We start from the raw sequence: 25,077 nt of genomic DNA, 5'->3' as shown, positions 1-25,077 counted from the left end.
AGAGCGGGGATTGAGTGCGGAGTGAGGGCTTGAGGAAGCCTGTAAATGTGGGAGGCTGCTGGGCTAAGCTGGTATTAACGATGTACCCCGTGCCTGGAGCCAGGGGGGTAGAAGTACTATGGACGCCAATTAAGATCAACTTGTTATTGTACGTCTCGAGTGGTTAAAAATTTGGGCTCTGGAGCCAGAATGCCTGGTCTTATATCCTGCTTTGCTGTGACGTTGGGCCTCTCTGCCTCTGTTTTTTTATCATTAAGATAAGGATAATAGTACCTACCTCTAAGGTGGTTGTAAAACTTAAAGGAGTTAATACCTAAAATGTTTGTGACAGCCTTTTACTCGTAGTAGGTGGTGTTCGCTATTGTTGCATAGATTCGGATATGAAGCAAAATCAAATGCTAAAATATTGTTACAACATAATCTACTTATGAAATGAATTTCGATCTTCGGGATAAGTTACATGTTAGTTGTTTTTTCTTCACTTTTACATGTTGACTGGCTGTCCTGTTCTCTTTTTTGTACGCAGCTGTGTTACCGTCATGCCTCAAACCCGCTCCCAGTCACAGGCTACAATCAGTTTTCCAAAAAAGAAACAGCCTCGGACATTGGACAAAGCTAAAAACTCCAGCGACACCAAACTAGAACTGACAAATGTCCAGGCCATACCCCGTTCTCCTTGTGCAAAAATTCTGCCTCTTAGCCCCAGAAAACGTCTGGGTAAGCTATCCATTATTTGAGTACAACTTTTTGACTGGTAGCTCTCGACCTCTCTTTCTCAATAATAAGATGCCTTTGAAACAGCTTTCTGAGTTCAGTTAAGACCACTCTGTTCCCTTTGGTTATTTTCAGAGTGGTTGCTAAGTGCTTACTGAACTTCAGAGTTAAGCTACTTATTGAGATCACTTTCTGAACTACTTAATAGGTCTGATCTTCAGTTCCTTAATACTGAACTTGGTTCTGTCAGTGTTTTAAACAACCTTGCAGTTAATTATATAGTATTTTGAAACTTGCCTCGTTAGTTGTGATGTTAAGAAAAACAGGTGACAATTCTTATTTTAGAGCAGTGGTTGGTAATCCTTTATTTTTCTTTCCTTTTTTTTTTAAATTATTTTTTGTTTGTTTTTTCCTTTGTTGTTTTAGATCATCTGTTTTTAATGAGGGGTGATCTGGTAGGATCTGGAGACATTTTTAGTTGTCATAACTGAGGGGGTGATACTGATATAGTGAATAAAGGCTGGGAATGCTGCTCAATATTCTACAGTGCACAGGACAGTCCCCCACAATGAAAAATTACTTGGTCCAAGATATCAATGGTGCCAAGGTTGGGAAACCCTGTTTTAGAGCAATCCTAGAATTTCATCCCATTAAAACCTCTACCAAATAGTAAGACTCAGTGGTGCCATCTGGTGGCCACTATTTGCTTCTGGATGAGAGGCATTTTATTTTGGTGGTTCTGACCATGATAGAAATTCATCCCCCTTTTTGGGGGGGATGCAGAGATCTTTCCAAGTCCTTTTACTATCCACTGCTATGAATGACCACATTTTGATTTTAATGTTTCAGGTGACGACAACCTGTGTAACACTCCCCGTTTACCTCCCTGTTCTCCACCAAAGCAAAGCAAGAAAGAAAATGGTCCCCCTCGCTCACGTACATCTAAGGGGCGCAGATTGGTATTTGACAATCAGCTGACAACGGAGTCTCCTAGCAAAAGAGAACAAGCCAGACTTCACCAAAACAAAATATGTTCCTCAGTTCCAAAAGGTCAAGACATCGCAACAAATTCTGAGCAGAGATGTCCACTGGAGAAAGAATCTGCATGTCTGAGACTTCTCAAGCAAGAAGGTTGGTTCTTACATGGCAACTGTTAGTGCAGCCTCATAAACATGGCTGGTGATTCCAAGTGAAACCTGGTGGGTCTTCTCAGTCACCTCTGTTGTGTCTAATTGTCCTTTCATGTCTGGCACAGGCACTTGCTACCAGCAAGCAAAGCAGGTCCTGACTACAGCTGTCCCAGATCAGCTGCCTGCCAGGGAAAAGGAGATGGATGTCATCAGGAATTTCCTGAGGGAGCACATCTGTGGGAAGAAAGCTGGAAGTCTTTATCTTTCTGGTGCTCCTGGAACTGGAAAAACTGCCTGCTTAAGCCGAATTCTGCAGGACCTCAAGGTACATTGAGAGTCGAATTATGATGCTCTTGCCAAAATGACACTTGGTCATCAAGGCTTAAGAAAAAGTAGAAGTGCTTAGGGCACTGCAGTTTTCCCCACAGTAAGACATTTTTAATTGCACTGTCTAAATCTTTCCAAATGAAAGTGGACCTTATTCTCTTGTATGCTGTTAACTCTTCAAAGACACTTCACGTTCCATCAAACCTTTATCTGAGGCCAAAATAACTCGCATGTTTGCATTTTTCTAGAAGGAACTGAAAAGCTTTAAAACTATCATGCTGAATTGCATGTCCTTGAGGAGTGCCCAGGCTGTATTCCCAGCCATTGCTCAGGAGATTTGTCAGGAAGAAGTATCCAGGCCAGCTGGGAAGGACATAATGAGGAAACTGGAAAACCATATGACTGCGGAGAAGGGCCCCATGATGTAAGCATTGCTCTGCTGCATGTTGCTCTGTGAAAATCTGCAGGATCCATTGCCCACAAACTCACATTCTCGTCCCTTGAATGTATCAGTTTGCTCATAAAAAGAACATTTCCTATATTTTCTCTCTGAGGGGTAGTTACATAAGCTTAAAGGGAAAGAAGAAAAGAAAAAACAAAAGCCTTCTAATTTTAAATTGGGGGAAAATGTTTTTAAACTAATTACTTGAAAAACCTGTATGTTACTTTCTGGTGTTGATGGGGGATATCATCATAACAGTGACTGGAGGTGGGACAGATTATGATCTTCAAACTGGTCTTTTTTTTTTGCGTTACGCAGGCCTCTCACTGCTGTGGCCTCTCCCGTTGCGGAGCGCAGGCTCAGCGGCCATGGCTCACGGGCCCAGCCGCTCCACGGCATGTGGGATCTTCCCGGACCGGGGCACGAACCCGTGTCCCCTGCGTCAGCAGGCGGACTCTCAACCACTGCGCCACCGGGGAAGCCCTTCAAACTGGTCTTAGCTGTAGGAATGTGACCTAGTGTCAGTCCAGATCAAGCAGATTGGAGAGTTAAGGTGAACATGGATACTAATTGTTTCTCTTTTTTTGCAGTGTGTTGGTGTTGGACGAGATGGATCAGCTGGACAGCAGAGGGCAGGACGTACTGTACACAGTGTTTGAATGGCCATGGCTAAGCAATTCTCGGTTGGTGCTGATTGGTTAGTGCTCTGTTGTTGATGTTACATGGTGGTTCTAAAGACCTTTTTCTAATCTCTTCAGTTTATTCATCACATATTTTGTTTTGTTTTGTTTTTTGGCTGTGCCCTGCAGCTTGCGGGATCTTAGTTCCCCGACCAGGGATTTAACCTGGGCCCCAGCAGTGAAAATGCCGAGTCCTAACCACCGGACCACCAGGGAATTCCCTTATCAACTATTATTTGATCTTACACCAGCTTTCTGCTCTCTTACCAAAATAAGAAAGTTACTATAAAATAATAGGAACCTTAATCTAAGTCAAGTCAACTTTGTTAACTCTGGATAGAAATGACATAATGCTGCATTTCAGAGACAATTGATTTTGGGAGTATCTGATCCTGCTTATAATTGAACAATTCTAAATCTAACTCAAAAAGAGCATTCTTCGATGATTATACACATCTTATCGAATGGGTATTGAGGGTGGGGGTGAGGGAAAGTGCGAAGCAACTGTTGGAATGCTGGATTATAACTGGAAATTTTATTCAGTTTTTTGGTGGGTGTTTTTTTGTTTTTTTAATATTTATTTATTTGGCTGCGCTGGGTCTTAGTTGCAGCGTGCAGGATCTAGTTCCCTGACCAGGGATCAAACCCGGGCCCCCTGCATTGGGAGCGTGGAGTCTTAACCACTGGACCACCAGGGAAGTCCCTTATTCAGCTTTCAGAGGGTTTGGTTTTCCTTTTACGATGATTTGACCAATGATGCTTAGTGTCATTTATCTCCTCCTCAGGTATTGCTAATACCCTGGATCTCACAGAAAGAATTCTGCCAAGGCTTCAAGCTAGAGAAAAATGTAAGCCACGGCTGTTGAACTTCCCACCTTACACCAAAAATCAGATAGCCACTATCCTGCAGGATCGACTTAATCAGGTGAGTGCCAAGCGTTGTACCAAGCTGAGTGTTCCTTGTATCACCTGTGAAGATGGTTCAAAAATATTTTGCTTTGATTGCATTACTAAACAGGGAGTTCCTATAGCCCATTCATTTTTATATGAATTTCTACTCTTGGCTCCATTTTAGATGCCTTAGTGTTGGAATAAAAAGAGTTAGAGGAGTCACCCAAATGCTTCTCTAATGGCCTTTTAAAATAGGACCTATGGGGACTTCCCTGGTGGCGCAGTGGTTAAGAATCTGCCTGCCAATGCAGGGAACACGGGTTCGAGCCCTGGTCTGGGAAGATCCCACATGCTGCGGAGCAACTAAGCCCAAGCGCCACAACTACTGAGCCTGCGCTCTACAGCCCGTGAGCCACAGCTGCTGAGCCCACGTGCTGCAACTACTGAAGCCTGAGTGCCTAGAGCCTGTGCTCCACAACAAGAGAATCCACCTCAGTGAGAAGCCCGCCCACCGCAACGAAGAGTAGCCCCCGCTCACCGCAACTAGAGAAAGCCCGCTAGCAGCAACGAAGACCCAACACAGCCCTAAATAAATAAATAAATTTATAAAATAGGACCTATGAAAACACTTTCTGTACTGGAAATGACCAAATAGATTTTCGTTTAGTTTAGTTTTGCTAATTTAAGTTTCAAGTGCTTTTTTTTCCCTTTGTGAACCTCTACCACATTCCTACAAAATGCTTAAATGTATGAAGTCCCCATTTACTTCTAAGCAGAAAAGGCGTCTTAGACCCTAAAGGTTGGTCAGTCAAGTCTGGGACCTAAATTGCAGAGGGGAAGTCTTATAGTTCAAACTGTCATCTTCTATGTCTTGTTCAAAGGCATCTAAAGATCAGGTCCTGGACAATGCTGCCATTCAGTTCTGTGCCCGCAAAGTCTCTGCTGTTTCGGGAGATGTTCGCAAAGCGCTGGATGTTTGCAGGTGAGTTATGGCACTGTTGGCTGCTTTTATTAAAAAAAAGAAATGCTGTTAATTGTCTCATGTAACTCAAGTGAATGTGGCTTAAGAGGCTCCATTCTGCCACTTTTTATGCTCAGAAAGAAGGACTTGTTTCTCAGTGGGGAGCTCTGCATTTCCACCGTGTTAATGTCTAAAACATTATCAGTCCATTACCTACAGAGGGAGAAACAAATGAGATGTTGCTGGCACTCCCTGTGGTGATTATAGATTGGTTAATTACATTTGTATTAAAAAAGACTCCAGTTTACTTTTCCATTAGCTGATCTCAAGCAGGTTTATTTATGGACCTGAACCATCTTTGCCTTTAGACTTTTTTTCCCCTTCCTTTGCTTTTGTGAGCACCCCTTCCTCCAGTTGGTGGTCCCCCACAGTTGTACTCCAGACCTCTCTCTCCCTTCCCATCCCCCGGCCCCTCCTGCTGGGGAAAGCCTCTGTGCTGACTGATGAAATTTCTTCCTTCCCAGTAGGGACACTTGGTCCATTAAAATGATACTTGCTGTGTTGGCCCGCTGGTCCAACTTCCCCCTACTGCGATGCAGAAGATCCAGGTCTGGCTTATGGCTTCCTGTGGGCAAAGTACTTTGGAGAGAGCAGTGGGAGAGTAAGCTCTTCCTATTGCTAGATGGTGTCATTCTGGATTTGAAAGTTTCCCCTAGTCAGCGAACTACTTGGGTAAAGACTGCCACTATGAGCAAGAGTCAAGTAGGCCAGTGTGGTTCTAGCCTACACATATCCTGTGTGGAGATAACTGAGGACCCTCCTCTTAGGTCTGGTGTGTATGGGCGGTACTGGCTCTCTTAGTCAAGCACCCACACTACGTGTCCTCTCTCCCATCCATGACAGGTTTTCCTTGTTCAAAATGTTATCATTGGCTCAGTGTACGATGAGTTACTTGGCCTCTGTAATAGGAAACCATGTAGTGTTGAAGTTTCTCAGATTCCCTGGTCCATGAATTATTTCAAGGCAATTAAGTCCCCTGGAGCTGAGACATAACCCAGTTTTGTCTGGGGGCTTTAAAGTTATAAGACATGTTGCTTTTTGTTAATGTGCCTGTTTTTGAGCTTTGGTGGTTTGGTGTGGTGTTTGGTTTGGCTCAGCCTAAATTAATTTTAGAAATATTTTTTTTTACAGGAGGGCTATTGAAATTGTAGAGTCGGATGTCAAAAGCCAGACTATCCTCAAACCACTGTCTGAATGTGAGTAGTTTATCTCCTTTTTGTCTTCCTTTATAATTTGAAGCTTAACTTCTCTGAGGAAAGAGAGAGAGAGCTGAAATGAGCATAGTTAAATCCACACTCACCCATTTGTGTACGGATGTCGTGTTTTTCATCAATTTCATCCACTTTATTTCCATCTTGCCTGCGAGTGCTATAATCCATGTGTTACTGGAAATGAGTTCTCCAGGGTGTTACATGAATGGTTGGGACAGAGTCAGTTTTCTTTCCAAGCTCTAGGAATGAAAACTAGACAGTAAGGTTGGATCAGCTTCTCTCTGGGTACTTACGTTGAGTGCACTTTACGTCTCAACATAGGTGAAAGCAAAGCCTGGGAAGTAAGAGAGTCAGACGGGAAAGAATTGAGTTCAACTTGAGATATCACAAGCCTTTAAACAAGTCTAGGAGGGTGGAGGTACAAAGATAGTATTGCTACGGTAAACTGCAGCCGTTTACAAAAATGACAAAATTAATTTTCCTTTCCTTCAACCTTGTTCTCTTAGCTATGGCAGAGGTAAAATGTCCATGAACTACATATCTTGTGTTTAATATCCACTCTTAATCTTTAGAAACAGGACAGTCTGATTTGATTGTTTCTTCCTTCACTCCTGCACTGGTTGAGTGTTACTAAAATTGTTTCTAGCACCATAGTTCCACAGAAAACTCTTTTTTTCATCAACTTGTTGAAAGAAAATTAATAAAAGTATTTCAGAATTAGCCACACTTAGTGCTTAGACTGATAGCAGGTAATATTTGCCAGTGCATAGACTAGATACTGGTTTCTCTTCAACTTTTCACATTATTCCCTTTTTTCCCTTACCAATAACATTTAGGCTTATCAGTGGACCCTGTGAGCACCGCCTACACACATACAACTAAAAGGGGTTGTGAATTCCTGTCATAAATTATTAATCTAATTCCTGTCTTTTGACCTCTGGTAGGTGTGGTTAGCTTTTTACAGGCTCCGGACGCACAGGCCCAGCGGCCATGGCTCATGGGCCCAGGTGCTCCGCGCATGTGGGATCCTCCTAGACCGGGCACGAACCCGTGTCCCCTGCATCGGCAGGCGGACTCTCAACCACTGCGCCACCAGGGAAGCCCCGGTGTGGTTAGCTTTTAATGGCTCTAGAAAGCTATAGGGAGACTGACTTGAAATAAATATAAGAAGACACTCTCCAATAAATAGCACTAACTGGGCTTCTTTGACACAGTGTGGGTACACCAGTGTTGAAGATACTGACACAAGCTGGATAGGTGACCACTTTTTTTTTTTTGCTGTACGCGGGCCTCTCACTGCTGTGGCCTCTCCCATTGCGGAGCACGGGCTCCAGACGCGCAGGCTCAGTGGCCATGGCTCACGGGCCCAGCTGCTCCGCAGCATGTGGGATCTTCCTGGACCGGGGCATGAACCCGCGTCCCCTGCATCAGCAGGCGGACTCTCAACCACTGCGCCACCAGGGAAGCCCAGTGACCACTTTTTGGGATTGTTTTGAAGAGACTCAGCTGTTGGTAGGGAGCGAGACTAGACCTCTAAATTCCTCTCAACTTTAAGATTCTGCTTGTTTGATCGCTGATCTCCAGTTTCTCCATGATGATTAGTCCTCGGTAGCATCCCATCTGTGATCATGAAATAGAAGCAAACTCTTGTGAGACAACTGACTTGGTCTCAGGAAGTAACTTTAGGCAAAGGTTGTTACAGAGCAAATCGCTCCTCTGTCTTGCAATTCCTGCGTCCAAACAATGAGGCCACAATCCTCCGAAGCTTGTTGGCAGTTTCCCAACCTCCAGACTCTGAGATGGTGCTATCTGCTAAGATATCCAGTGACATTTTCTCAAGTGTTGCTCTCCTGGAGATCAGCTTGGGCAAATGAACCCAACCTCAAAGGTCATTTGGGGAGGCTATCTAGAGGACTTAGGTAGGATTGTCCACGTTTAGCCACACTTTTTTTGATGTGGACCATTTTTAAAGTCTTTATGGAATTTGTTACAATATTGCTTCTGTTTTATGTTTTGGTTTTTTGGCCATGAGGCATGTGGGATCTTAGTTCCCCAACCAGGGATCGAACACGCACCCCCTGCATTGGAAGGTGAAGTCTTAACCACTGGACCGCCAGGGCAGTCCCCTAGCCACTCATTTGATTTGAAATATTAGGTAATTTTTTGAGCCTTTAAAAATGACCAGGGACTTCCCTGGTGGCACAGTGGTTAAGCATCTGCCTGCCAATGCAGGGGACACAGGTTTGAGCCCTGGCCCAGGAAGGATCCCACATGCCACGGAGCAACTAAGCCTGTGCATCACAACTACTGAGCCTGTACCCTAGAGCCCACGAGCCACAACTCTGGAAACCCGTGTGCCTAGAGCCTGTGCTCTGCAACAAGAGAAGCCACCGCAATGAGAGACGCCCGCCCCACAATAAAGAGTAGCCCGTGCTCGCTGCAACGAGAAAAATCCTGCACGCAGCAACAAAGACCCAATGCAGCCAAAAATAAATAAATGAATTAAAAAAAAAAAAAAAGACCAGACCCAGCCATCTTTGTTTCAAGGTTCTATCCTTTGCCTTTGAGATATTAGGAATCTTCCAAGCAAGGCTGAGTACATTGGTTCTCTGTCTGGTCCTTATTCTTTCATGAGGTGGATTTTGTCTCTGACATTAAATTGCACTCTACAGGATAAAATAGCTCACCGTTCTGCCCAGAAGAAGGATAACTGTACTTTCCAAGTCATGTCACACTTTGGCATCTTTCTAAGGATCACATTTTGTCTCATCCTTTGGCTTCTAGTTACAGAATTGGAACTTCTGCTTTGCTCTTGAATTTCCTTCTGTTAAAACTTAATATCATCTGTCTCAATACCCACAATATTTTAAAAATCTAATTAAGCTTGATTTATTTAATTTATAGGTAAATCACCCTCTGAGTCACTGGTTCCCAAGCGGGTTGGTGTTATTCACATATCACAAGTCATTTCGGAAGTTGATGGAAACAGAATGACTTTGAGCCAAGAAGGAGCACAAGATTCCTTCCCTCTTCAGCAGAAGATCTTGGTCTGCTCTTTGCTGCTCTTGACCAGGCAGCTGAAAACCAAAGAGGTCACTCTGGGGAAGGTTAGTTGGGAATCTCAGCAGATGGAGCTGGGGTGGAGATGAGAATCTGCTTTGCAGAGCAGATATTTTCCAAAAGGCCTATCACGCTCCAGCTGATGTGAATTAAAAATGGATTTTAACAGTAAGAATAAGTACTGGTATCATGTAAAAGGCAGCTGACTTTATTTCCCTTGGGTTGTGGTTGAGACTTTACCATTAATCTTCTCCCCTTTATTTCTGCCTCTCCCTATGAAATATATAAAGCCCCTTTCTTGCATTACAGTATAGGTTTTTGGCAGTATCTCCAAAATGCCTTTTCAAGGATTTCATTGTAAAGGGAGAGAATTAGGGTATTCAGATAACTGTTTTGCAAACCCAGATTCACATTCTTTTAAAGATTACAGGGTTACAAGAGATATGACTTTTGGGCTTCCCTGGTGGCACAGTGGTTGAGAGTCCGCCTGCCGATGCAGGGGACACGGGTTTGTGCCCCGGTCCGGGAAGATCCCACGTGCCGCGGAGCGGCTGGGCCCGTGAGCCATGGCCTCTGGGCCTGCGCGTCCGGAGCCTGTGCTCCATGGCCGGAGAGGCCACAGCAGTGAGAGGCCCGCGTACCGCAAAAAAAAGACATGACTTTTAAGCAACATTTGTTCTCCCTTGTTTCCTCTCAGTTATATGAAGCCTATAGTAACGTCTGTCGCAAACAGCAGGTGGCAGCTGTGGACCAGTCAGAGTGTTTGTCACTTTCAGGGCTCTTGGAGGCCAGAGGCATTTTCGGATTAAAGAAAAACAAGGAAACGCGTTTCGCAAAGGTACAACGAACTGCTTCTTTGTGACATTGCTTTTAACTGTCCTGCTTTGGCGAGCTTATCTTTTGCTAAAGTAAAGATTTAAAAATGACCACAAATAGATAAACAATTTTTTTGTTAGGTAAGGTTTAAGGTGTGTGAAGATAGGGCTGTAGTATGAATGAGATTTTTTTTTTTTTCGGGCTATTGCAAAAGCAGTGTTTAACTTGCTTGCCTCTTGTGAGAAAAGTTTAATACGGTAGAAGTTTGTGTAATAAAAACTGCTTTTGTGAGTTCTCCACCATGAAAAGTGCTTTTCTCTTTGCAGGTGTCTCTGAAGATTGAAGAGAAGGAAATAGAGCATGCTCTGAAGGACAGAGCTTTAGTTGGAAATATCTTAGCTACTGGATTGCCTTAAATTCTTTTCTTTTATACTAATACTCCGCCTAAAAGTATCTGGCTGGCATTTGGAGAGGGATGGAATCTTCATTTTATTACTTCATATACACTTAGGTCTGAAAGCAAACATGACCTTTTTTACTTAAAACTGATAAAATTTAAGCTATAAATTCGTGAATATTAGCACAGAATTATTTATCTTTGGGTCTTATTATGTTTATGCATTAAAAACTACCAAATAGACCCTTTTTAATTACATTCACTGCCTCTACCTCTAGTGTGCCTCTAACCAACATGCTTGCAAGTATACAGACTTAGGCTGTGGAAAGTTTATATATTTATCTCTGTTTCCTCAAACATTGGTGTATTTTAAAGAATTTTTGGGCTAGAGGAAGAAGAATGAAAAAGGGGTTGATCCAGGAAAATAAGCAAGTCCACGTGGAGATCTGGAGGACACTTTGATCAAAGAATGTCTTTCTGTTTGGAGTATACTGTGTTCATGTTGCAGATACTTCCACGTTGTGACTTTTTTTTTTTTTTTTTTGCGGTACGTGGGCCTCTCACTGTTGTGGCCTCTCCCGTTGCGGAGCACAGGCTCCGGACGCGCAGGCTCAGCGGCCATGGCTCACGAGCCCAGCCGCTCCGCGGCACGCGGGATCTTCCCGGACCGGGGCACGAACCCGTGTCCCCTGCATCGGCAGGCGGACTCTCAACCACTGTGCCACCAGGAAGCCCCCACATTGTGACATGTTAAAGTCTCATTGAGTGTCTTGGGCACTCCCAAGCTTGTGGAGGTGTAAGGAGAATGTGACTACAGGCTGTGAATATATTTATTTTCAAGTTGCATTCTTTGTCTTCTTAAGCAGTCACATTTCAGGAGAGCTCAAACTTTCAGAAGGCAATGTGAAAATTGTGAAAATCCTCCCCAAACTGTCCACTGTCCTAGCTGCCCTCAGATGAAGCCACTTGTTTCAAGATGCCTTCGTTTGGGGTTGGATTTTCAATGACACCTCATTTTCCCAGTCTTCTAGGTAAATGCATCCATATAGTTACTCAAGTCTCCCCTTTCTTCTGGGTTTGGTTTCCAGTGGCATTAAATGGCAATTTGTGACGGGGACGCCAGAGGGCACCATTATAACACTGACTGCCTTGAAAGTGCAGGCATAGGGCTGGGGTAGTTTTGAGAGAAGGGGAAAAGAGAAACAAGTTTGCTTCATTTGGGAGGTTGCTGTACTTTTATAACTCGAGCAAATGCTTGGAATGCAAACCATGTGCGCTATGAATGGTCTGAGAGCCAGTGACCAAGTCTGCTGCTCCCTGAGCTCTTCTGCCTCCTCCCACCTTCCCAACATGGCTTGGGTTTGAGAACTTGATATGTGTACAAATGATCTGTTGGCCACTGTTTCGTTCATGCTGCCCACTGTATCCTTGCAATGTGATCTGGTCTACAGCAGGTGGTATGGGATAGAAGGGCACACAGAGAGAGCCCTCTGAAATGAACACTACCCACCGGTGTGTGTAGCAGCGCATAGCCTATAGACAGGAGTCTGACTGTCTCACCGTCACACTCCTTTACTAGAGCATTCATTCCCTCTGAGAGCAATTTGTGAGGGGAGGACACAGTTGTATACCTAGAAGCTTGGAAAGTGTCTGGGGCTATAAGGGTTAACCAGCATAATTGCAGAGATTGTCCGAAGGCTGATGGAAAGCAGAGACTGAATGGGATTGAGAACAGATGCGAGGCTTGATTTAAATTACATTTTATTGGATGCTGCAGCCTTAAGAGACGTGACTGCTTTACAGTTTGTTTCCACACTGTGGGCAGCTGCTGTCTGTTCTGTGTCCACAGTAGGATCCTGCCCAAAAAGGAGCAGCCTCCCCACCTCGTTGTGTTGGAGGCTTGGCGCCTTCCTCTTAACTGCAGGGCTGGAGTCAGGAACATGGCTTGCCTCGCAGTGGGGCTGCTATGCATCCTCCATGGCTCTGAGCCAAGATCGCGTTTGCAGATTCAAAGGGGCCAAATTTCTTTCCCCTCTACCTCCTTTCTCTCCCTTTCCCCTGGTATTTGGAAATCAGGTTTTCTGTGTACTAGTTTGTTAGTTTCCTTTCCTTCCATTCTCCCCACACTGTCAATTTCTAGGTCATTGATGCTCTTAAGACTTCAGCAATTGGAACAGGGTTGGTTCTGTCAGTGATGCGTGAAGCTGACTTAGAGTCCCTGCTTGGCTTCCGCTGCCCTTGTGGGAGCAACACCTGATGCATGTTTGTCAGCGAGGTCTTCAGTGTGATTCAGACAGCTGGAGCAGACTGAGGGGGGAAGGAAGTCCTTTTCTCACTGAAGCTGACAGCTCTGGGAAGGTGGTGGGATTTTTAAGGGGCTGGGCTGAGCCTGTGGTTACTTGTTTTTTACCAGGAACATAGGCTGTTTCACAGGGAGTAGTGGCAGAGATGCTGACCTACATTCTTCCTCTTGAAGGTGGTGGGCTGTGTGTCTGTATCCTGGTTTATTTATTTTTCTTCACAGTAGCAGATGAAGCTTCCATAGAGTGTTGGTGGGTATTGCCATGGAACGCACACAGACACAATAAAACTGGCATGAGTTTCAACCCCAGAGCTGCAACTGACATTTCTGGCTCAGTGAAGACCTGCCTGTGGCTGGATGACTGGCAAGACGGTGTGAGGTCCAGGCTATCCAGAGATCCAGAAAGTCGGCAGAGCTCTCTTTCTTCCCCTTCATTGCTCCCTGCCTTTATTCAGTGTCCTTTTAAGATGCAGCAATAAGAACTGGGAAGGAGGAAAGAGATACGACTTGGGGCTTTTAAAAAGTATCTGTGGAGAGGTTACCTTGACTACTGAGGGAGACCAAAAGAGAGAGCCGAGATGGAGATTTTATTTACATTTGTAAATGTCCCCAGCACTTAGTACAATGCCTGAGACCTGGGAGGTATTCAATAAACTTGTTGAGTGAACAGATACATGACCAAGTAAGATGCTGGCTTTCCCTCCATCTTGGGGACAGTTCTAATCTGGAGGCAGACATCGCTTGTGCTTTTGCACCGAGGTGGAGCAGGCCATTGTGAAAGAGGGGGTGCTCCATCCTACAACATGTGTCAGCACAGCATTTATCAGCCTCACAGATGCGTTCCAGTGGTTCCCTCTGATGTGGTATTTTGCTTGAGGCAACTTCCATGTTGCTCCCAGGAAGCCTTGGCTTTGGAGGAAGAGTCCACCTACAGGCTGGGAAGAGGGGGTGCCTGTCTGGATGTTCCCTAATGTCCCTAGAGATGGGCCAGAAGCTGTGCCTCTAGTTGGCAAGGTATCAGGGAGGAACCCACCTCTGATGTCCCGCTTTTATTTTTTTGCTGTACGCGGGCCTCTCACTGTTGTGGCCTCTCCCGTTGCGGAGCCCAGGCTCCGGACGCGCAGGCTCAGCGGCCATGGCTCACTGGGCCCAGCCGCTCCGTGGCATGTGGGATCTTCCCAGACCGGGGCACGAACCCGCGTCCTCTGCATCGGCGGACTCTCAACCACTGCGCCACCAGGGAAACCCCCTGATGTCCCACTTTTTAACTTCTGGGGAAAGATGTGATCTCCGGTGCCTCCCGAAAAGATCAGGTGCCCTCGAAGACATTTCTGTCTTAAGCTACGAACAGCAGCAGGTCTCCGTCTCCCAGAAGAGGTGGTTCTGTAGCGGAAGAAACCTTGCCCTCTGGCCTCCGCTTGATTTCAACCCCAGCCCAAGGCGCTGGCAGGAGAAGCTAATTGGGTGCAAGGGGCCTGGGTGAAGGCTGTCTGAAGACTGGCGAAAGGAGAGAGCCAGCTCTTTTTTAAAAAAGCTCTAATTGAGTTCTGAATCAGCCTGGCTCCCTTTGATCCCTCCTCCGTTTCCCACACTGCCTGAAAGAGCTAGATCAGCACTTTATAACAAGGGTGCATCTGCTCCACACACCCCCACACCCCCACACCCCCACCCCCCCACCCCCGTGCTCTCTGCTGCCGCCATCCACTGCTTGTCTCCTTCAGTTAAGATAATGAAGATGCAGAGAGATAAAATGTGTATTTAATAAGGGTAGGGGGAGGGAGGCGGGAAGGGGCAGCCGGGGCCTTCCCTAGTTTGGGGCCCCGCCAAGACTCAAGCTGAAGGCGAAGCCAGAGTAGGACTTGGCCCCAGGGTGTAGGGGTTTCCGGGCCCCGATCCCGCTGACTTCACTGCCTGCTGCTTGCCCTAAATTCCCCCACCTCCACCCTCTCAGCCCCACACTCCTTTCTTTCCTCCCTGCTCGCTCCCAGTGGCAAAAAGGGAGTCTTGCTTCAACCTTATTTTCAGCTGGTAGCTTGGCCTTTGGTGCAGTGCCCCCCACCCCAGAGTCAGCTGCAAGGTCAGGCTAGGGCAGCCCCTCCAGCCTGGGCCTGTTGAAGCTGTGGGTTCACAGTATGGGGTCCGGGGGGGGGTGGTGGAAAAAGCTGGAGTTAATGAAGACCAGCTGTAGCCTGGGTTCTGCCCACAGTTAGCTGCAGGCCATCCTTTGGTGGTGGTTGGAGGGATGGAGGTGTGTGACCTCCATCCCTGGGCACAAGGATATCCTGTGGCAGCTGAGGCTTGTGCTGCTCTGTGAGCGTGGCTTTATCCTTAGGTTGTAAGAGAGTAGTCTGTTTCCCTCTTCCTCTACTCCTCCCCTCCCCAAATGACACTCAGCCCTTATTGAGCTTTATAACTGTAGTGGTGGCCCAGCTGAGATTTGAATATCTCCAGGCTCTTCTGTAAACACTCATTAACTGCCTGGGAAGAACCGAGAGCCCTGTTTAACAGCTGGGAGAGAACTGAGGCAGATTAGGGTGAAAGGCTTGACCTGAGCTCACCCCATGGACTCCACCCCGGGGCCCTCCAAACTTCCCGTCCAGCTCCTTTCCCCAGTTCCTGCCTCTTCTAGGAAGAAGCCATGCCCTCTCCCTTCCCTCGACTCTGTTCCTGACTTCCCCTGGCCCTTCACCCCATGACATTTTCCCTGCCCTGGTGCTGGAGATATGTGCAACTCTCCTTGCAAAATGTTCTCCCCCCAGCCCTCTGCAGCTTTCCCATCCACCTTTCCGTGGCCCACCTGGCCCACCAACCCTGAGTTCTCCCTCTGGAGAAGGTGGGCTATCCTAAATGGGGTCTGTAACCTTGAAGTTGATCTAATTGTGCATAAGAGGCCCTCTGCCCCTCTATATTTATCCTAAGTCGTACCTGGGAAAATATTCTTTCTTTTACGTATTCATTCTAGTAAAGTCTCAGGATCCTATTAAGGGCTGGGTAGGGGCCCGAGTTGACCCCTAGGTTCTGCATCCCCTTCGTTCACTGACAATTGCCATTTCTGCTAATGGATGTAACCCAAATTCCCCCAGCCCCACCTGCTTATACTCTCACCTGGCTCTGTATATCTGTACACACTCCCAGATCTAAGGATCTAGAACTGCCAGTTTCCAACTGCTATCCAAGTCATACTGCTCTTTTTACTTGCTGGAAATCAGGACTTTTACTTCCCACTTGGCGTGGCCTTCTAGGCAGTTAGGAATAGTGGGGGAGAGAAGGGGAGACTGTGCTCTGTCTAGGAGGGGGAGGGTAGAAGTGAGCTCCCATCCAAAGTGAACTCCCCCTTCCCCAAATTCTCGATAGCCAAGCTACTTGGGAGTGATTAGGAAAGTGATCTTAACCCCAGCTTCAGTCCCAAAGCCCAAATTCATCTGGTCAGGCCAGGCAGAAGAAATGTCGTCTTCTCCTGTCCCATAATATCCTCAGCTAAAATCAGCCATGTGCTGTGTATTTGACACTGGGGACTCTTGCTGTCCCAGCCCATGACTCAGACCTCGTCTTTCTACAGTGAGTTCTTTCTGCCCCATCAATTCAGCTCTGCATCCGCTGACCCAGTCAGGGACGGTGGGAGAGGGTGGGGAGAGCCTCCTGGTTGGAGAGTGGGCTTTAGGACCCAACGGGAACCCGTGCCTCTTGCAGCAGCCTAACCCAGAAGCAGGGGGGAATCCTGAATCGAGCTGAGAGGGCTTCCCCAGTTCTCCTGGGAACCCCATCGCCCCCCGCCGGCACGCACCTGAGCAGGTAGGACCACGCACACCCCTTCCCAATTCTCCCTCGGCCGCCTTCCGCCTGGCCTCTCCGCTTCTGATCTGGTCTTTTCCCTCTCGGCAGTTCAGGCTTTCCCCATGCCTCCTCCCCCACTGCTCGCTGTAGTCCAGGGAGGTGGGAGCCTGGGAGCTGAAGGGTGTCTGGAAGCTCAGAGCCCCTGCGCCCTCCCGCGCCCTTGCTGCACGCCCCTCGAGGCATTCCCGTTCTCTATCTAAGAATGGCAAGTGGGGGGAAGGTCTGCCCGGGCCCCAGCCCCTGCACCCTCCTTTGCAGTATTGCCTAATCCCCCTTCCCCCACCTCACCTCGAGGGGAGAATTGGCAGAGCTGGGGTAACAGAGAGCCGGACAGGGAGCCGGACGGGGACCCGAGACTCCCTGGGAGATTTCTCTCTTGCTTCCTCTCTGACCCCCCAGCCCTAAGAGCTCAGGACTTTGCCCCCCACTCCCTACTCACCTTGTAGAACCAGTGCCCCCTTCCAGGCTCATTGCACATTTGAGTGGCCAAAGGCTTTGCTGGAGGGTAGTGGAGGTTGTGAACAATTCTGTGTGTGTGTGTGTGTGTGTGTGTGTGGCCTTTTTCTCTGGGGAAAGTTCTTTCAGGTCAAAGAGCTGTCTTTCCCATCCCTGCCAACACCTATGAAAAGCGCCCCCCCACCCCCGCACTGTGTGTGTGTGTGTGTGTGTGTGTGTGTGTGTGTGTGTACCATATGGTTGTAAGATCTATAATCTTAGGATGGAGGTGACTGGGTGCCTTGAGACATCCCAGAGTGTGGCCCAGGCCAGAACAGACTCAGCCCAGATGGCTGGGGAAGGGGGTGTGGACCAGATCAGGGAGGCCACCCAGCCATGCCAGCTCCCTGGGCTCCTTGGCTTTCAGAGCTCAGGCTCCTGGTGTTACCCCAAAGCTTCTGCCCTCCTGCAGGCTCTCTGGGAGAGGGTTGGATGATAGCTACTGCTTACACTGACTTGTTTGTCCCTCTCATTGGGGGCTGAGAGGCCTTGTTCTCTGAAGATCTAGGGCATCTCCTTCTGGCTTGGTGGGTTTGCAGGAGGGGTGTATGGCTTGTCGGGGTAACCGTGTTTGTAAGTGTGGGTGTCGCCTCTGGGCGTAGCAGACTGGGGTGGGGAGCAATGGAAGAGACGGGTCACGTTTTGAGGGAACCCCTCTAGCTCTCTGTGTGGTAGGTGAGTGGCACATCCCTATCTGGTAACTCTGTCTGGGTGTGGGGTGTGTTCTGTGTCCCTCCATGACTCCCCAGATCCCCGAAGGGTTGGTTTTAGAGGAAAACTTGGATAATAGCGTGACTTCATTCTGCTCTTGACCCAGGAAGGAAAGTAAATTCTGAGTGTGAGGTGTGAGCGGTGCACTGAGAATCAGGCCTGAACGTGAGGCTCAGCTCGCTCTTTTAACTATGTGCATTCATACAGCTCTCTAAGCCTCTGGTTTCTTCATTTATAAAAATGGCTATAGTAACAAGACCCGCTTGCCTAATAGAGATACGGCCATAAAGACCTCATAAAGCAATGTATCCTACAGCCCAGTGCAAATGGTAGTAATAGCGCCGGGGGCGGGGGGGGGGGCGGCGGGGGGGTTTCTAGGATGGGATTCTCTTTCTAATCTAGGTCATCTCTCCGTCTTCAGCTCCCTTCCCCCATCCTTGCCCATCTGGGGGATGGAGGAAGCAGACAGGGTTTTTGCCCCAGGGGCTGCAGAATTCCCCTAATGTAGGTTGTAGCTGGCCCCCAGCTCTTTTCCTCTGGGGCTCTACACCTTCTCCCCTGAGCCCCATCTCCACCTTCCTCCTGTCATTCCTGTTCAGCGTCCTTGTGCCTGTCTCTCCCCTGCCCAGTGGCCTCCTTGTCCGGCTCACTGGGCAGGAGCCCTAATCCGATTCGACAGCTGAGATATGTGTGGCGGCTGAGAGCAGGCAGGAGGGAAGCCAGTGGGAGGATGGTATGAGGGCTGCCCCTGGCACTGCCCAGGCCTCCTAGGCACCACCTTGGGCCTGCTGACTCCTAGCTTGGCTTGGCCCAAGGGAAGGGGTGCCAGGGGAAGCTCAGGAATGAACAGGCTGGGATCTGGAGATAAGGGAACTGGAGAACGCACCTAGGACCCCAGGACCTCTTTGATATTTAGTGCCCTTAACCTCAGCATTTCGGACTTTGACCGGGAGGAGAGGAGAGGAGGTGAGAGACCGGCTGGCCCGGCCCCCTGCCCATCCCCAGGGCTCTGCTTTCTTCTCTCTTCTTGTTCAGAAATGTGTTTGCTTGCCCCATCCAGCCCCTCTGGCCAGTTCCTCCTTAAGGGCCACATCTGGGAGCTGCTGGGGCACCATGTGTCTGCCTCACTCTGGGCTGTTTTCTCCACTCCAAGGTATTTCTCTCATTCACTCTCTGGGCCGGGCGCCAGGACTCCTGGGTTTCCCGCCTGCCTCATGGTGCAGGGCTGCTCTGCAGGCCTCCAGAGAATCGCTAAGCTGGTTTCCTTCCTCCTGCGTGGGGAGGGCCTTCTCCCAGGGCTGGGAGGTGTCAGAAATCCCAGGTGGGTTAGGGGTGGGGGCACTGTAGCCCCTGGTGCCCCAGCACCCCGGCCCCTCCCTCCTAACCTCTGACTCAGCTTCAGGGCAGCATCTGCCCAGCCTGGCAGGCATGGCCTCTTCTTGCCTCCCGGCTTCCATCTTTCCGTGTGGGAGCCAAGATCTAGCCTCTTGAACTTTTTTCCCATGGTATCTGGGGGGTGGGGGGGGCTACCGAAACCCCTCTGTCTGCACCCACACGTTTGGGGGGGCAGGGGATTAGTGTAATTGAGGCTGGGGCACTATTTTGTCTTCCTTCCAGCTGGGCCAGGATGAAGAAAACCAGCACAAACTTCCCCACACCAATTCCCTCTGCCCTCAAAAGACCAGTCAGTGGAGCCAGGCCCTGCCCTTTCGGTGCCCACAATGTGGTTGGCACTGATTTTTCAGAAATTGGGAAGGTTTCCCTCTAGACCGCTGGCCTCCTCTCTCCTCCTCCCGTGGGGTAAGGACAGCTCTCTGATTGTAGGCACTTCTGGGCAGGCCTCCCCCTAGAGAAGGGGTGTGGGATGCCCTCGAGATGGCCAAGTTGGCACTAGCCCCAGGCTGGAGGGCTGGACCTGATTTGGGGCTGGGAGTTTGTGGGGGAGAGCAGGACATGGGCCTCCCTGCCCCCCTCATTTCCTGCTCTTTGGGCAGCTGTGGGCGAGAAAGGCTGCAGGGACTATTTTTAGTTGGTCTGTCCCCTGGCAGGAGGGACGTGCAGAAAAGCACGGGGCAGGCAGAGGGGCTGGCCAAGGTGAGGCTAAGCAGGCGGGTGGGGGAGTGAGGCAGGGCCAGAGGGGCAGCAGACAGAGCAAGGATGCGTGGCGGGCAGGGGTAGAACCTTGAGAGGGGGAGAGGGTCCTGACCTGGTAGATGGGCTGGACTGGGCTCTCTCTGTCCAAATAGACTCAGAACCAGAGGGGCTTTAGAGGTGCCTGGACCATCCCTCCCCCTTACAGAGGGCAAGACTGAGGGCATGTGACTTGCCCTAGGACCTTCAACCAGTCGTTGGCTGCACTGGAACCCCAGCCCAGGCCCCTTGCACTGTTTGTTTTCCTCTTGTCACGGTCTCTCCCCCGACCTGGTTGTGCTCCCTCCCCTCCTGCAGCAAGGGCTGGGTTCCTGGTTTGTTTCCTTCTCTGCTTGTTTACACAGGGTCTCCGGTAAACCCCAGCTGGGTGTGTTTATAAGTCTCCACCATGTGGAGAGAGTCTGTGTCCAGGCTGGAAGGAGGTCAGGGCTGGGGTTTGTTTAGGTGGCCTGTGGCCACAGATGTGAATCAAGGTGCTGGGCAGGTTCCAAAAGTCTCACAGGCTGGCGAGCCGGGAGCTTGGAGACCCCTTTGAGAAGGGGCATCTCGGTCTAACTCCATTTTAGAGACCCAGAGAGGGCTGGGGGTTGTGCCTACAGTCCCAGGATGAGTTAGGGACAGACCAAGGGCTAGGATGCAGCTTTCCAGACTCTCCAGAGCCTTTTGTGAGTGCCCATCCTGCCGTGCCTAGGTCAAGGTGGTCGTTTGCCAATCCCCCTCAACAAAGGAAGGGGGTAGGCATGGGGAGATTGCTATTGGCTTCTGATCACAGTCAGAAGTGAGCCCTTCTGAGGCCTAGAGGCAGAGGCAGCTGGTTGGAGGTGCAGGGTAAGAAAGTTCAGTACAGAAACGTGGTTCCTCAGAGTTCAGCCCCATCCCCAGGGCCACCATGTTGCACAGCTGCAGGGGGCGCCACTCCATAGACCAGGGTATGAATGGCACCCTCTCTCTCCAGTTGTTCAGAGCCCTGCCTGTGTAGCCGCTGATGGTGCTTCTGTCCCCCACCTTCTTTCTTTGAATCAGCTTCAGATGCTGCTGGAAGGAGGTGTCCCAGACAGGCTTGAATCCAACTCCCCCACCTCCCTCCCGCCACTCGATGGCTCCTATTCCCCTGCCACGGTCTCAGTGGGCCACAGATTGGGTGCAGGGGCCCCTCCCCCTTCTCCACTCAGTTTCTATGTCTCTGGGGGGCTTACTTATCATTCCCCCCCCATCAGGCAGGCTGCAGTGTATGAGAAATCAATAGTGCAAATGGATTGAGGCTGTTCAGCCGGTCGGCTCCTCTTGGGCCCCATCAACTCTCCCAGGACTTGGGGAGTTACTCAGTCCACTTCTGGCTCAACATACGCAGAGATACACACACCTAGTGGTTGTAGCCTGGGCACTGAGCACGGGAATTATTCTTTCTGTCCATTGCTGTCTTCTCTCTCATTCTCTCTCTCTCCCTCTCTCTCATATACTGGGCTGGTCTTAGCATGACAAATACCCTTGAACATTTATTGTTTTCTAGCTTGGGTGGAGTCCACTGCCAGCCAGAGGTGGGAGGGGAGCAGGTGTGTGAGGCAGGCTGTGCCCAGGGAGGAGGACGAGCTGGGGAAGGGATTGGGTGGCAGCCCACCCCATCAGCCTCTGGTAACTCGATCCCTGCACCCCACCCGCCTAACAACTTCAGCAGCTGCTGGCAGAAGCAGGGCTCTCAGAAGTGTGTATGAGTGCATGTGTGTATTTGGGGGGGGGGGGGGCGGGTGGTGGTGAGAGGGGCTGTGGCGGCAGGAGGTGTTGCCAAGACATGTTAAAGGAGACTCACAGCCTGGGTACAACTTGGGTGGCAGGCGGAGGCGGGGCTGGGAGAGTGGGTGGTGAGTGATGGGCAAAGGGCAGGCTTCAGGGGAGAGGCAGGGCAGCCCAGGGGGTCTCACAAAACTTGTCTGCACTGGAGCAGGGCCTGGCGTGGTGGGGGTGAGCAGTGGGGAGGGGGCAGGGGTGGGTAAAGCCATGGCTTGCCCCTGGATGCCTGTAATGCACATAACCATGGAGGACACAGCCTGCCCCTGTCCCCAATCCCTGGGCTGTGCCTGCTGGGTATCACAGTCTCGGTGACTAAGTCACTTCTGTCCTGGGGCTGGCAAGGTGCCAGGCTCAGCTCTTCTCGGTAGGTGAGTCACTGCCCTGGCATCTCCCCCGGATGCAGCTGAGTCACTGGCCATGCCTGCTGGGCAGGTGGGCATCGTGCTCGCGGGTGGGGTTGGGGGCTATGTGTGGAGCCCCCAGCATCTTCTCTGATCTCTCTCTGGCATGCCCTGGCCCCACCCACAACTCTGCAGAGCCAGGCAAGGCTGGTGTTTCTTCCATATGCTCTGCTGAGAGGGTAAAGGAAGAGGGAGCAGGGTACCGCATGGAAATGTATTTCGTTCAGAGTAAATGGGAGGGCGTGTGAGGAGGGGATTGTGGGTTTGAATCTTAGGTCTGCCATTGACAAGCTGTATGACCTTGAGCAAGGCAATTCCCTGGTGGAGCCTCAATTTCCTCATCTGTACAATGGAAGCAGGAGCCCTGCCCTAGATGACCCTCCAGGACCGTGAGAATCAGATGTGCGGAGCCATGAGGGGGCTTTGGGGATGAGCTGGGTGGCTGCGGAGGGGGAGAGGAGTCTGTTGGGGTCGGTTCGGGTTCCAGCAGACACCTCCACCCCACTTGCATCCAGATGGTCAAAGTTTCCCATCCTCTGTTCCGATGATTACCAATGATGCAGGAGTTCCCCACAGGCCATGAAAGGGAGGCCTTGTTTTGGGGGAAGTGTGGGCTCTCCCGGGGTGTTTCACAGCTGTTTTGTATCTCCTTTGTCCGTGTGGGGGGCCTGTCACCGGGCCTGCACCTATCAGGACTCTCTCAGATTTCCTCTAGTGGGAAGACGGATCCCTGTCTTGGGTAGCCAGCTGCGCAGGCTCCTCCCGCAGCCCATCTCCTTCTGCCTGCAGCAGGGGAAGGGTAGGCCCCAAGAAGGAGTGTCTTTTTTAAGGAGTGAGGAGCACCTGGGACTGTGGCTTTTCTCCCTCTGCCAGTCTCCTGCTGCCTCCTTCTCCCTCCTGCATGAGGGTCCCTGGAGGGTGGGGGGGTGGGGACACTGGAGTGGGCCCAGCACAGCTGGAGTTCAGCTGGGCAGGGAGGGAGCGCCCTCAAGGTGTGCAGGCTGTATGCTTGTATACCTGGGTGCGGATCTTCTGTGCGTGAGCAACTGCCCCCTGTGGGGAGCAGGTTTGCGGGCGCATGAATCTCTTCCCTCACGTGCCTGTGGGTCTACTGCTCTGTCCAGGAGTGGGCCGCACCCGCGCCCTCTGCTTCATGACCTCGTGCATATGTACAGAGGCCTGTCTTGTATGTGCTTGTTCTGTGTGCATACAGGTGTGCTCTGAATGTGCACGTGCGTGTGCACATGTGCGTGTCCTGGGTGTGCATTTGCACACCTGCATCTCCGTGTGCGCGAGCGTACCTGACCCTCTGTGCTGGCAGGTGTACATGAAGGCCACCCTTCGTGGGAGGCAGTATACCTGTGTTTGTGTACACTTGTATTTCTGTGTCTGTGATCCTTCCCGTCTAGCCTCCGCGGGAAGGAAGACTGGTAGAATGTAGGCCAGGAGGAGCCTGTGCGGGCTTGGGGGTTGGCTGGCACTAAGTCCCCTCCCAGGCTGGTCACTCATCTGGGCGGCGCCCCCTGCTGCGGGCTGGACTCAAGCTAGAACGCCTTTGCTGGGGGAGCTGGGGGGGAAGGGGTTAAGCGTCGGCGTCCACATCTGGGAGCCATTGGCGCATTCCTGCCTGCTGAGCGCATGTTTGCGGATGGATCTGGACGGGACAGGGTGGGAGGGGCTGGGCGGGCGGTTCGCACCGGCGGACGGAAATCCAGACGGGAGCGGGAGACGGCCAGGCCCAGCAGGCGGGAAGGGGCCTGGGGAAGCGTTGCCCGGACGCTCTTCCCCTGTGCCGCCGGACCTCAGGGCACAGCGTCCCGCCGACCCTGCTTGTCCTATCTCACCCAGGCTGGGGCCCCAAAGCTGGAGAGAGACAATCAGATACCACGGTCCTAGATCCGGCTGTGCAACCGGTGCCAGGGTGATCGGGGACTAAACCCGTGTCCACTCCCAGCCTGCGGTTCCTTGTCTATAAAGCGGGGGCCGTCGGGCCGGTGGGTTTGAGAGCTCTGCCAGGCGGGTCAGGGGTGGAGGCCTGGGAGTGTGGCACTTCCCCTTCCAGTGGGAAGTCCTGTGGGGTTACTTGTGGCTACTTCTCTGACCGGGGACGAGGAGGGGGGTGTTCCCTATTGATTCCTCTTTCTCTCCCCCAGTGGACTGCTAGAGGTGGGGAGATGGTCCTCCCAAACGGAGCAGCAGGCAGGGAGGGGGCTTGTGGCTTGGGGATTGGGGTCTCTGCAGAGGGAGAGTAATTCAGATCCTGCCCCGCTGGAACGAGAATGCGAGCTTTCCTGGCTCCTCCAGCCTGGGCCAGGAGAAAGAAGCTTTGGGTCTGAGAGTCCCGTAGCATGTAGGGGTGCTCCTGGGCGCCCCCTACTCGGCTCTTGGAAGATCACAAGAGCCGCTGTCCTTTTTGGTGGAGGGTTCTGGGGTTTGCTGAAGGGTTGGGTTGGGCCAGAGTTCCTCCGACCCACTTGAGCTGGAAACGTGTTTGGGGGAGACGAGGTGAGCAGGTGTACTTGAGGGCGGTCTACCTGCTTTTGCACTCCTTTTTTGCCAGTGAGAAAATTAGGATTTAGAGAGAGGAAGCGACTTGCTCAAGGTCACACAGCTCTCATTTTCAAGGGGTTGCTGGAGGAGGATTATAATTATGGGAGTCAGGGGCTTGACAGATAGGGCCGGAGTCACTGTATTCGCTTCCATATT

At 50.4% G+C, this 25,077-nt stretch overlaps 1 protein-coding gene across 1 annotated transcript; it reads left to right on the top strand.

Annotated features, from left to right (window-relative positions):
* The first annotated feature begins 539 nt into the window (after positions 1 to 539).
* CDC6 (cell division cycle 6) lies at positions 540 to 10,708 on the top strand. The gene is made up of 11 exons (XM_065897793.1): positions 540 to 717; positions 1,564 to 1,845; positions 1,970 to 2,169; positions 2,420 to 2,595; positions 3,204 to 3,310; positions 4,079 to 4,218; positions 5,066 to 5,166; positions 6,337 to 6,401; positions 9,321 to 9,523; positions 10,174 to 10,314; positions 10,619 to 10,708. Exons 1-11 carry the CDS (start codon positions 540 to 542, stop codon positions 10,706 to 10,708), a joined length of 1,683 nt encoding a protein of 560 aa, XP_065753865.1.
* Positions 10,709 to 25,077: the final 14,369 nt, after the last annotated feature.

The sequence above is a fragment of the Phocoena phocoena genome, chromosome 19 (genome assembly GCF_963924675.1).
Source record: "Phocoena phocoena chromosome 19, mPhoPho1.1, whole genome shotgun sequence".
Taxonomy (NCBI): Eukaryota; Metazoa; Chordata; class Mammalia; order Artiodactyla; family Phocoenidae; genus Phocoena; species Phocoena phocoena.
The sequence above is the reverse complement of the archived record's forward strand: the minus strand, read 5'-3'. Positions and strand labels throughout refer to the sequence as shown.

Coding starts and splice junctions, on each gene's coding strand:
- CDC6 (XM_065897793.1), top strand. CDS start 540: ATGCCTCAAACCCGCTCCCAGTCACAGGCTACAATCAGTTTTCCAAAA. Junction 718..1,563: donor TAGCCCCAGAAAACGTCTGG/GTAAGCTATCCA, acceptor TTAATGTTTCAG/GTGACGACAACCTGTGTAAC. Junction 2,170..2,419: donor GAATTCTGCAGGACCTCAAG/GTACATTGAGAG, acceptor GCATTTTTCTAG/AAGGAACTGAAAAGCTTTAA.